Source organism: Pelodiscus sinensis, chromosome 12 (genome assembly GCF_049634645.1).
Source record: "Pelodiscus sinensis isolate JC-2024 chromosome 12, ASM4963464v1, whole genome shotgun sequence".
In the NCBI taxonomy this organism is placed as follows: domain Eukaryota; kingdom Metazoa; phylum Chordata; order Testudines; family Trionychidae; genus Pelodiscus; species Pelodiscus sinensis.
This window is the reverse complement of record NC_134722.1, coordinates 46,248,657-46,261,183: the sequence shown is the minus strand read 5'-3', so window position 1 is coordinate 46,261,183 and position 12,527 is coordinate 46,248,657. Positions and strand designations below refer to the sequence as shown.

Here is a 12,527-nt window from a genome sequence, read left to right as displayed (position 1 = left end):
ACCCTGCTCTAGGCCACACTGGAACTCTGTGAGGTTACAATCTTCTACAGTTGGTCTATAAGCTGTGCCGGAATTAGGGTGGGGCTAGCCGGGCAGCTGCCCAGGGTGCCATCCTATGGGGGGCGCCTGATGGCAGCTGTAAAGGGCGCTGTGCACCCGGGATTGGGGGCCACGCGGCACCCCTTGGAGCTGCCATTGCATGCCGCATGCCCGATGGCAGCTGGAAGGTGCGCAGTGCGCTGGGGGGCGGGACCATGCATGCGCCATGCGCCTGGGGGCGGAGCCACGCATGCGTTATGCACCCACTGCCCAGGGCGCAGAAATGGCTTGAGCTGGCCCTGTCTATAAGGGTATGTCTACACTTGCACCCTAGTTCGGACTAGGGATGCAAATGCAGGTATTCAAAATTGCTAATGAAGTGGGGATTTAAATATCCCATGCTTCATTAGCAAGATCTCGCTGGCGCGCTAGTTCGAATCACAGCTGATTCGAACCAGGAAGTGCGTGCTGGGATGCGTTAGTTCGAACCAAACCCCTTGGTTTGAACTAACATTACTCCACCATAGTCCAAACTAGGGTGCAAGTGTAGACATACCCTAAGATTAGGACTTGCCTACATTGGGAGTTCATGTCAAATGGTGGTCTAAATCTAGCCTGCACTGGCTTGCTGTGTTCTCAGTGTCCATGTGGACTTATTATTATACACAAAAATTTCCCCTGTGCATTTTAATCTACTTGTTCCAACATAACATAACTGCACAACGGAATTATTAGAAGACATCAGCAGATCCACAGAATGCTTAGCATGTTTGAGACTAAAACAGGGTAGATTTATTCCCTGGAATCCGTGAACTAGCACCTGAAGAGGAAAGTGGGAATATATTTGTTTTTCAAATATTACAGTTTCTATTGAAAACTAAATTTTCAGTAAAAATGAAAATGAAAGCATTACAACAATTCGATTTTTTTCTTAGCTGTCATACATCGTGCGAATCCCTATTATCATATGGAAGTGGATTCAACAATTTTCAAGGCATTTTTAACTGGTCTGTAGTCCTGTTGGTAAGTGCGAAAATCACCAAATAATTTAGACCAATAATTGATGATTGATTAGTGTTTCTAACTTTAAACCTTGCAGAGAAGTGCTGAATGGGTTAAACCTTTTATGATTTACTTGGTAATATTTACAGAAATGTTTAGTATTTCTTGTCTCAGCTGCTAAGTTTAGAGCCAGCAGTTGTTACTTCTTTGTTGTACAAATCAGTAACTTTCAATTTTCTTTGTGTTCCTTTATGTATATCACTAACTCTTTGCAAATACCTGCAACTTAGAATTGTGTGAAAATAGCCAATTTGTTTTTCCTCTAGGGGGAGGTTAAGTAAATCATTGATACAACATGAAGCCCCATCTAATGTGGGTCGGTATATTTCTCTAGTAAATCCCAGTGAATCAGTGTGATTCCTCACAGTTTCAAGCCATTGAAGTCACAGAATCATAGAATAGAAGATTAGGGTTGGAAGAGACCTTAGAAGTCATCTAATCCAACCCCCTGCTCAAAGCAGGAACAAACCCAAACTAAATTCATGCTCAATCTAGCAAGAGACACAAAGGGTAACAAGTATCAGAGGGGTAGCCGTGTTAGTCTGAATCTGCACAAGCGGTGAGGAGTCCTGTGGCACCTTATAGACTAACTGAAGTGTAGGAGCATAAGCTTTCGTGGGCAAAGACCCACTTTGTCAGATGCATGTGTAACAAGAAAACATTCTACAAATACATTAGAAGCAAGAGGAAGACCCTGGATAGGATAAGTCCACTGCCCACTCCCTCAGTGAAGAGGGAGAAGCAATAACAGGAAACTTAGAATTGGCAGAATTGCTTAAGGACTTCTTTATTTTGGTTTTTGCCAAGAAGATTGATGGTGACGGGATGCCTAACACAGTGAATGCTAGTGGAAATGGGGTAAGTTTAGAAAAGAACTAGCTAAAAATTACTTAGAAAACTTAGATGTCTTCAAGTCACCAGGGCCTGATGAAATGCATCCTAGTATACAGTAATTCCACATTTAACACGTGCCTGCTTAACATGTTTTCGCAATTGCATGATTTTTTTTAGAGAATGATTTTTGACTTATACGACCGTCCCCCGCCTCCATGCAAAGCGACGGAGGGTTTGCTGCTCGCCGCGCCATTCCCCGGCGACCCCCCCTCGCTGGATGCAGTGCGGGTCCCAGCAGACCCATCACAGAGGCAGACTCCCAACCCAATCCCCCTCCCCTCTCCTCCTCTTCTCTTCCCCAGAGCCAATCACCTCCTCCCTTCTGTAACCCTAGTCCTCTTTCTCTCCCAACCTTATGTCCCGGTTCCAACAGACACCACCGCTTGAAACGCAATTCCCACCTTTTCCATTATTTTCAATGGGAAAATTTACCCCGCATAACACTTTTTCACTTTACACAATCATTTTCTGAAACATATCTATAGTGTTAAATGAGGAATTACTGTACTTAAGGAGCTGATAGAGGAGGTATCTGAGTCTTTAGCTATCATCTTTGAAAAGTCATGGAAGTTGGGAGAGATACCAGAAAACTGGAAAAGGGCAAATAGAGTGCCCATCTATAAAAAGAAAAATAGGAATGACCCAGGAAACTACAGACCAGTTAGCTTAACTTCTGTGCCAGGAAAGATAATGGAGCAAATAATTAAGGGATTCATCTGCAAACATTGGGACGAGAATAAGATGATAGGTAACAGCCAGCATTGATTTGTAAAGAACAAATCATGTCACACCAATCTGATAGCTTTCTTTGATAGGATAACGAGTCTTGTGGATAAGGGAGAAGTGGTGGATGTGGTATACCTAGACTTTAGTAAAGCATTTGATATGGTCTTGCATGACCCTTCTTATCAATAAACTAGGGAAATACAACCTAGATGGGGCTACTATAAGGTGGGTGCATAACTAGCTGGATAACCATTCTCAGAGAGTAGTTATTAACGGTTCACAATCATGCTGGAAGGACGTAACAAGAGGGGATCCACAGGGATCTGTTTTGGGTCTGGTTCTGTTCAATATCTTCATCAGCGATTTAGATGATTGTATAAAGAGTAGGATTATTAAGTTTGCAGGTGATACCAAGCTGGGAGGGGTTGCAAGTGCTTTGGAGAATAGAGTCATAATTCAAAATGATCTGGACAAATTAGAGAAATGGTCTGAGGTAAACAGGATGAAGTTTAATAAGGACAAATGCAAAGTGTTCCACTTGGGAAGGAACAATCAGTTTCACATAATAGAAGGGGAAGTGAATGTCTAGGAAGGTGTGCTGCAGAAAGGGATCTATGGGTCAGAGTGGACCACAAGCTAAATATGAGTAGGGTTGCCTGATAGTTTCACAAAAAATACCAAACATGGCGGGAAAAAATTGGTTGAGCCAAAAAGAAAAAGAACTAAAAGTTGTTGAGCAAAAAGAAATGGGGACCAAAGTTGTTGAGAACCCCTCCCACCACTACCAAAAAAAGAAGTCACAGCCCCTTTAAATCCACAGACACTCCCACATTTCCCCCTGCCCTTGCCAGACATATCTAAGGGTATGTCTACACTACCCCGCTAGTGCGAACTAGCGGGGTAATGTATGCATACCGAACGTGCAAATGAAGCCCGGGATTTGAATTTCCCGGGCTTTATTTGCATAAGCCGGCCGGCGCCATTTTTAAATGCCGGCTTGTTCGAACCCCGTGCCGCGCGGCTACACGCGGCACGGGCTAGATAGTTCGGACTAGCAAGCCATTCCGAACTATCTGTACGGAACTATCTGTACGGAATGGCTTGCTAGTCCGAACTATCTAGCCCGTGCCGCGTGTAGCCGCGCGGCACGGGGTTCGAACAAGCCGGCATTTAAAAATGGCGCCGGCCGGCTTATGCAAATAAAGCCCGGGAAATTCAAATCCCGGGCTTCATTTGCACGTTCGGTATGCATACATTACCCTGCTAGTTCGCACTAGCGGGGTAGTGTAGACATACCCTAAGAGTGTTAGGAGGGAGATAGGCCTCTGATGATAGGACAAGAAGCAACGGGCTTAAATTGCTGCAAGGTAAGTTTAGGTTGGACATTAGCAAAAATTTCCTAACTGTCAGGGTGGTTAAGCACTGGAATAAATTGCTTAGGGAGGCTGTGGAATCTCCATCACTGGAGACATTTAGGAGCAGTTTTGGTAGACAGCTATTTGGTATAATCTAGATGGTGGCAGGTCCTGCTGTGAGAGCAGGGGACTAGACTTGATGATCTCTCGAGGTCCCTTCCAGTTCTGGTATTCTATGATTCTAAATCATCCCAGCCAAGGCTTTGTGAAGCTTGGCTTTAAAAACCCCAAAGGTGCAGATTTCATCACATAGAATCATAGAGCTGAAAGAGACCTTAGGAGGTCATCAAGTCCAGTCCCCTGCCCAAGGCAGGACCAATCCCAACTAAATCAACCCAGCCAGGGCCCTGTCAAGCTGAGATTTAAAAACCTCCAGGGATGGCGATTTCACCACCTCCCTAAATAATCCATTCCAGTGCTTCACCACCTTTCTAGAGAAATAGATTTTTCCTAATATCCAACCTAAACCTCCCCCACTGCAACTTGAGACCATTCCTCCTTGTTCTGTCATCTGCCACCACTGAGGACAGCCTGGCACCATCCTTTTTGGAACCCACCCCTCAAGTAGCTGAAGGCTGTTATAAAATCCCCCCTCACTTTTCTCTTCTTCAGACCCTTTCCCTCAGCCTCTCCTCAATGGAATTTTGTGGGTATCCATCTGGTGTAATGCTATGGAGAACCAGACTCAATATAATGAGAGGGGACCTCACCTCGCTTCTTCCTACAGGGGGGAAGCAAACCTTGCTCAGCCAAATAAGCAAAGCAATCAGTCCTTTCCTCCATCTTTTGTCATTACCGTTTAACAACCTTGCTCCCTAAAATGTATCATCTTCCCCAGCAGGCTTTGGGTACTATTACTGGAACTTATTTTCATCTCATATCAGAGATGCAGAGATGTAACTCCATTATGAGGAGTCACTCCTGATGTACACCTTAGGAGAAAGGAATGACATCTGTTGTCGTTCATGGGATCTATTGAATAGACAGACTGTTGGTTTTTTTTGAATCGGGATAAAACAAATGTTATCAATAAATTTGAGAAACGGGTCACTGATCAGTTTGGGGGGAAATAGGCTATTCTCTGACATAAATTTGACTATTTTGAATGGACCCATCAGCTTGTGAGCTACTCAGACCAATTCTAATCAAGCCAAATGAATGCATTTGTCATCAACGTTTTGGTTCATGTAAATTAAATTAGTTCTTAGAGACTGTTTCTACCCAATCTCAACACTGATATTTTAAATGCGATTTTGCATAGAACTCTGATGAACAGTGTATGTTTTTTTACTTTAGGTCCTCACTCATGTTCACATGAGCCTGGAGAATTTCATCAGGTAATATGTCACTAAAGAAAGGCAGTGTATCATTGAATTCTTAGTTGCAGGGGAAGTGGGCATATGTTGATTGAAAAGTCGTTCTGTGGTTAACCAGTTAACAACAAGAAAAGATATAACATCACATTTTCACCTATACATTACGACAGTGTCCCAGAATCATTCACTGTACAGGATGGCATCGTGATCTAAGCTTCAAATTTCAAAATATGTAGACTCTCTTTAAACATGGTTTCAAATCCCAGCATGATTAACTTAGCCTTTCATCCTTCAGTGGTGGATAAGTTCCATGTCATTTACGAAATAACTTAGTCCTTAAAAACATGTTTGCTCTTCCTGGACATAAACAATTCCATTGTAGATTTCAGCTGAGTACAGGTTTGCCCTGCTGTCTTAAACCAAAATTCCTGTGCATCTCCCAATCATGCTGTGTTCACAGTGTCCATGTGGACCTACTACTGTACGCAAAAAATTTCTGTGCATCCCACAGTCATGCTATGCAACATTTGTCAACCTACCTGGCTGCTGCCTTCCACTGCCAAAGTAGCTGCATTTCTGGGCTACTGTGTTGTTATAGGACCAGATTGTGTTCCCCCCTTCTTCTCGTGTCCAAGAATGGGGAAGGATGTAGGGGCCGTCCAGTATCTTATTCTAGAGCACACAGCATCCTCTCGAAGGATCACAGAGAGAGAATTCCTCGTAGTGTTCATTGGCTACATAGCCCCAGTGAACTCCAAGCTGGAGCATGCCCACATCAGAATCGAAAGGCTCCTTTAGAATGAAAGATGCTGTAGACGTATGAGACCAGATCTTCAGCTGGGGTAAATTCGTGCCAATCAGTTGAAATCAATGGATCTATGCCAATGAATGCCTTCTGAGAACTTGTCCCATATAATATGACTAGAAGATTTACCCGGCGTTGCTTGGGTCCTGCAGGGCAAAGGGCTGGAGATGTGGGGGATAAAAGGGGCTCAGGACAGGAGGCTGGAGGTGTGTGGGGGTGCAGGAGTCAGGGTTGGGGGATGAGGGGCCTTCCAGCCTGTCTGCCGGCTGCTCCCCAAGGATGGCAGGGGCCATGCAGCCTGCCCTCTGGCTGCTCCCCAGGCTGTCTTGGGACACCGGCTGCTCCCAGGGCCAGGCTGGGGTGGCAGAGACTGCAGCAGCTGTTTCCCAGGGCTGCGGCACTTGCTGCCTCCTTGTGGTCATTTGAGAATATAACTGTCCCTGCTATCACAGCCTTCCCTTTCTGTTTGATGAGAAACAGTCACATTCCATGTACATCCTATTGTCCTGGCACAACCAAACCCTTACTTTGCTTTGTTAGGAAAAGAGGCAGCTGCCTACCAAATTTGGTGGTCCTAGCTCTTACGATTTAGGAGGCATTCTTGAACAAATAGACTCGCAGACGGACAGACAGATGCACAAACTCTCTCAAATATATCGTAGATTACTATATAGTATAGTATAATAGATTACTATCAGAACCAGCTCAGCAAGGTTATTTTGCATTACTGTAGGACGCTTATTTTATGAACTAATTGGCAAAAGAAAAGTTAATAAAATTGAAATCTCAAAATTACGGTAGTTATGTTGCATACATGAATGTATTAATTGTTCAATGAGCGTCCTTAATGAATGGTAACAAATGTATGCAGTGTACCTGATTTTTCATTGAGAGAATTGCCTTTCTTTGCTTTCAGATCTGTCTTTTCAAATCTGTATAGTCAATTGAATATTGGCTGAGGGGTTGAAGGCACATTTGGTGGCAGAAATATGGTTCCTATAACAGGTTATTCAGAAAGAGGAGTGAAGCAGCACAGGTTATCCACAATCTCCACTAATTTGGGAAGCTGAGAACTTGTCAGTGCATCCTAAAAAGTGGGCAGGGCCCGAGTGCCAGGGTCATGTGCTGATTCTGGGCACCTGTCACTTACAAGGCTCCTGCAGAACCCTAGCCAAAAATTTACAACTGCTACCTCTGGTGGAACCCCTGTGTGGATGGTTAATTATAGTGTCTCTGCCAGAGCATAGAGAGGGGTTGGATTTCAGTCACTTGAACCCAAATATTGGGGCAATCATGGTCTCTAATTTGAACAACTACTGCAGTTGGGAGAGGTTTAGGGACTCGAGGACTGGGGAGTCAATAAGGAACATGAGACAGGTATCTTAGGTGCGTCTACACAGCACCCTAAACTAGAAATAAGATACACAATTTGAGCTACTCAAATTGCATATCTTATTTCGATTCTATTTCAAAATAGCTTATTTTGAAACTTGGCATGTCTGCACAGTGCTAAATTTTGAAGTAATGCTCTGTTTTGAGACATTCCTTAACCCTTGTGGAACGAGGGTTACAGGGATGCCGAAATAGGGCGCCCGTTAGTTTGAAAAATATTTCGAAATAACAGGCAGCTTGTTAAGACTTGGGGCAGCTATTTCAGGATATTTCTGGTATCGCAAAATAGCTGTGCAGTGTAGCTGTACCCTTGGTCTCACCATTATGGTAGAAATATAGTATCCATGGTTCTAATAATATCAAACCATAGAATTTCTGCACCGCCTCACTGTTTTTCTCTTCAAGGTATGGACTGTTATTCGACCCTGTCAAGATAATTTCAGTTTTCCTGAAAGACCCCTATAAGTGGCCAGCAGTATATCTCATTGCTGGTAAGCCAACAGTGTGCAAATATCATTTGCAGAATATGAAGGGTGTCGCTTTTGAATTTGACAGCATCTCATGAAATATTTCTCGAATGAATGTATTTTCTCTGCACTTTTCTGGATCATATGCATCCAGTTTTATCATATAAACCCAGATGTGGATTTTTAGCATGGTTTCAGTCTCGTAGGAGAGGTTGGATAGCTTCTGATTTTCTTTCTATTGCATAATTCCTGCTTGTGAGCAGTGTTAATGAAATAAAACAGAAGCACATTCAGTAAGAATGCCAAACCAAGGATGAACCAAGCTCAGTTGTTATAACTGATGCCTTGAGATTAGATTTTCCTAAAACAAGATGTTAAAAATCCATCTCCTTGCAATGAAATCTCAGGACCAAATACACCAATGGCATAAGAAGCTGTAACTCCATTGAAGAAAGCAGAGTTGGATCAATTTATATCTATGATGAATTTAAACTTCTAAGAGAGAGATTTCAAAGGAAGAATTTCTAGCCCACTGATTATCCTACTGCCCTCAAAGCATCGTGTCTGAGGCCAGGTCAGCACTAGAGTGCTTTGTTGGTATATCTGTGCAGCTGCATTATACAGACAAAGTGTTCCTACAATGGTCAAAACTTATACTAGCATACCTGCACTTTTGACTGTGTTTTTTCCAGGTCCCTGAGCAAACTATGTGTGAGGGTGAGAGCATGAGTCCCTCAAAAGTGCACTTGGCTAAGTGCTTTCCGGTGGTGCATTAAACAACGTGACTAACATTTATCATATGTGACTTGTTCTCTCTCTCGTCCATGGGAGTTTGTGTGTGCAATGAGAGCACTTTATTTTTTTATCACTTTGTTTGTTTTTAAATGTCTATGCTGTTCTGTGTTTGTGTTAGAGAAGGCAGGTCAGAGGAATGCACCTGGTACATGGAGCAGAAGGTGGGGAGGTTTGTAATAGTCTTTTCCTCCGGGTATTTGTTCCCCGTTTGGGACCAGCCCCCAGGAAAGCTCTGTCTCCTGCACACATAAGCTTAGTCTTTATGGTAACAAGTTTCATTATTCCATCAGAATAAAGCTCTGATTTCCCCTAATGTGAGTGAGGTCAGTAGTTAATAAAGTTAATCTTATTCTGAAGCTATTGTACATGCACAATTCCTTTTGAGTTGAGAATGGCCGTAGAATTGAGCCCAATGTCTTAAACCTCCCTGCTTTACAGAGGAGTTTGTTGCCTCTTTTGCAACAAGTGCAGATGCACAGACACAGTGAGTGGTTTTAAAATGCTAATCATTTACAAAATCAAAATCAACTTTGAAAATAAAGATGTGATACAATTATCCCACAGTCCAGCAAGATGCTGATAACAGCATTGAATTCAAGTAGATTTTGGCTTTAAATGTTGGCGGCAGTTTTCACTGTCGAGAACAGGAAAAGAGATTCACAACTCCTTGGTATTAATGAGAACAGCACATCTCATTCCCCACATATGGCATTAAAATGTGACCGTACAGTGTGTGTTGTTTTACATTTTCCCTTCAGCTTCATTATATATACTCAGGGGTGAGGAAGTGACCATATTCTGCTCAGTATCTGTCCTCAAAACAAGAATAGGTGTATGTTTCTTAGCTGTAAAATAGTTGACAGTATTGAATGTAAACTGCCCTTGTCAGGTATCAAAGTTAACATCTTGTTGAGATGAATGAGTATAGCTTACACCCCTCCTGGCACTAAATGCTGAAACACGTCATGCAAAGCCCAGTTTTGGACTAAAAGATCTAGGAAGAGTTGTTGCAAATACATTTTCCCTTCCCTAACGCAGCTGGTTGATGCAGAGCTGCTGCATAGCCACTCAGTAACCCATGAGCTTGAATAACAACTGGAGTCCATATGCACCCCTAATGTGAGTAGTTTATAACAGTAGCTGCTCTCCACACCGCTCTTCTACGGGACCTCTGCCACACCACCTTATCACTGCCTGCTGTCTGTACCTTTGCAGGGAACCACTGTTTTACAGCTGTGTTTAGTGTCTTCCACTCCTGGGGAGCAGAGGTTTTGCATTTACCCTGGGAACTTGGGTTTCATTCTGTCTGAAGTGTCATCTCAATCTTGGGTCACATTCAGAACAGCATATTCATAAAAATGAAAATTTCCATTCTGCTGAAACATAGCTCTCCAGAGAAGTGCTAGTAGAATAGATCTCTGCTGACTAGTTGAGACCAATCCGGGCGTGTACTTACCATAGATGTGTTTGATGCTGATTTATTTCCTGATGTTTTATTATTTTCCTTTCTTTCAGCCTCTGTTTTGTTTGCACTTCCTGCAGTTTTTATAGAAAGGTATTTAAGAAAGGTAGGTGAACTGGTGGTTTCCTATGCATTGTGCTTGCTCTCTGTAATGGGTGATATTTCTGATTGAACACTTCTTGTTACGGGCCAAGCAGGAGAAGTGAAATACCTGTAAGCCATTATTGATTGTAAAGGACGTGAGGATTGGAGCAAAGCAGCACTCATTTTTTAACTTCAGAGATTGAGTCAAATTTAAAGATTTGGTCTCCAGTAAAATGAATTATGTGGCCTCATCTATCTAATTTTTATGAGCCCCCAAATACTGCACAGTTGGCAGAACTAGCAGTGTGTGAGTCCGAGGCTGGAGTTGAAATACATGTTAAGAGGCTAGGTTTATTGACCTTTGTTAGAGATAAATGGAGGAAGCTTGCGATGTGCCTAGTTTTCTTTTCTGTCAAGCAATAAATTCACCAGAATCACCCTGATTTAGAAAGCACATTAGCAAAAAGGCCAGAGAATCACTGAATTTTATATAACATTATTATCCTTTGTAGGTTCGTGGCTCTGAAAGCATCGGTTTGGTGTTGCAATCACTTAACCTGTTTTTATTGGTAACATTCCCAGCTGTCATGGTTTATAGAATGCAAGCCATAACTCCAGGTGAGAGGCTTTTGTTTTGGGCTAGAGATGTAGTACCCATTTATGGCCAGTACTATCGTGTAATATGAAGTTTGTCACAGACCACATGTGTTTGTCTTCAGATGGGAGGAGAAAGAAAGGGCTGCTGGCCATAATATATTGATTTTAAAATTCAAATGAAAAAGTACTTACATTTTTATTGGTCAGTCTTATTATTTCAGTATTGTGGTCTCTGAACAGCTCCACAGAACAAGCATTAAAATTCTGGCTGACATCTCAAAGTTCTATTAGTGATGTACATGCATGCTCATCTGACTTGCATGGCATGCAGAATATGAAGAGACAATTCTGTCCTTCTGGTTCAACTGTTCTGTTCCTTGGCCTCCTTTGTATATGTGTGTGGCTTCCATCAGAGACAGTTGTAATAAGTCTGCATACCAAGAGAAGGGATGTTAAATATCGGTTAATTGAACAGTCGAATAACCTCATGAATTCTTATTGATTACTCAACTATTCTGTAGTACCTAGGGGCAGGGCCAGCAGCCAGTGCACTCCAGCTTCACTCCCTAGAAGACCTCTGCCACTCCGCGCTGCTGCCTCTGTATCAGACAGCAGCGTGGGGTGCCAGGTTGCAGCTGGTCCGTGAGGGGAGCCAGTTTAAAAACCAACTCCCCTTGTGGACCAGCTGCCTGTCGTCCTGTGCTGCTGCCTCTGATAAAGAAGCAGCTGTGTGGGGTGGCAGCAGCCCCTGTCTAGGTGGTGGTCTGAGCTCCCAGACCCAGTGCGAGCTGGAATTGAGTTGTGCTGCCTGCCCACCTGGCTCCTAATACACTTTAAATACAGAGCTGCAGCGGGGGTAGTTCCAGTTCTCCTCTCTGAAAGTTTATGGTGTTAACAGAAACTTTTGTTGGTTTATAGCCTCCTATAATAAATCGATGCTTGTACAATAGATTATTAGGCCTTGTGTCCCAAATTCTAATGTAAAGCACTGCACCCACAAGTAAACATTTACAAATATATTGTAGGAAACTTATATTTTGTGTTTGTATACGTGTTTATATTCCTTTTCCTAGTATAGCTGCATGTCTGGCAAATGTATCTTTCAGTGTCTCAGTCTGGCACCTGGTCACTTACATTCTAGTGACCTATGATGTTTTAAAACACTGGATTGTGACTTCAGTGAAGGAATCTGGTTGAAGAAGATGGCTGATTATCAAGTGAAAAGATGCTGATTACGTGCACATAGGAAAGAATTACATAAAGGCCAATGTCTGGGCTCCAGCGGTCTCCAAATGCAAATACAAAAATGTGAACCTAATCTGTGGTACAAATGACCAGTTAAATGTACAGCTAGTCATTTGAGTTTGCAGTCACCAAGTTTGCATGCGTATATACGTGATAATTACACATGCTACATGTGTGCCCACTGGTGAACCTAGTGTTCTGAAACTCGCACTGAATGTACATAGTAGG

At 42.8% G+C, this 12,527-nt stretch overlaps 1 protein-coding gene across 10 annotated transcripts in view; it reads left to right on the top strand.

The window, feature by feature from the left end:
- LOC102448420 (diacylglycerol O-acyltransferase 1) overlaps positions 1-12,527 on the top strand; it is a 66,035-nt gene that overhangs the window by 9,508 nt on the left and 44,000 nt on the right. For 8 of the 10 annotated variants that reach the window (XR_012906774.1, XM_075940475.1, XM_075940470.1 and 5 more), the window contains exons 3-7: positions 975-1,062; positions 5,433-5,473; positions 8,055-8,140; positions 10,427-10,479; positions 10,970-11,075. Coding sequence is in view for 9 of the 10 variants with exons in the window: in XM_075940475.1 (XP_075796590.1) it covers positions 975-1,062; positions 5,433-5,473; positions 8,055-8,140; positions 10,427-10,479; positions 10,970-11,075 (374 nt within the window). In the remaining variant the exon portion in view is untranslated. The remainder of the gene's footprint in view (positions 1-974; positions 1,063-5,432; positions 5,474-8,054; positions 8,141-10,426; positions 10,480-10,969; positions 11,076-12,527) is intronic. The other 2 variants (XM_075940474.1, XM_075940473.1) reach the window with 1 other exon arrangement.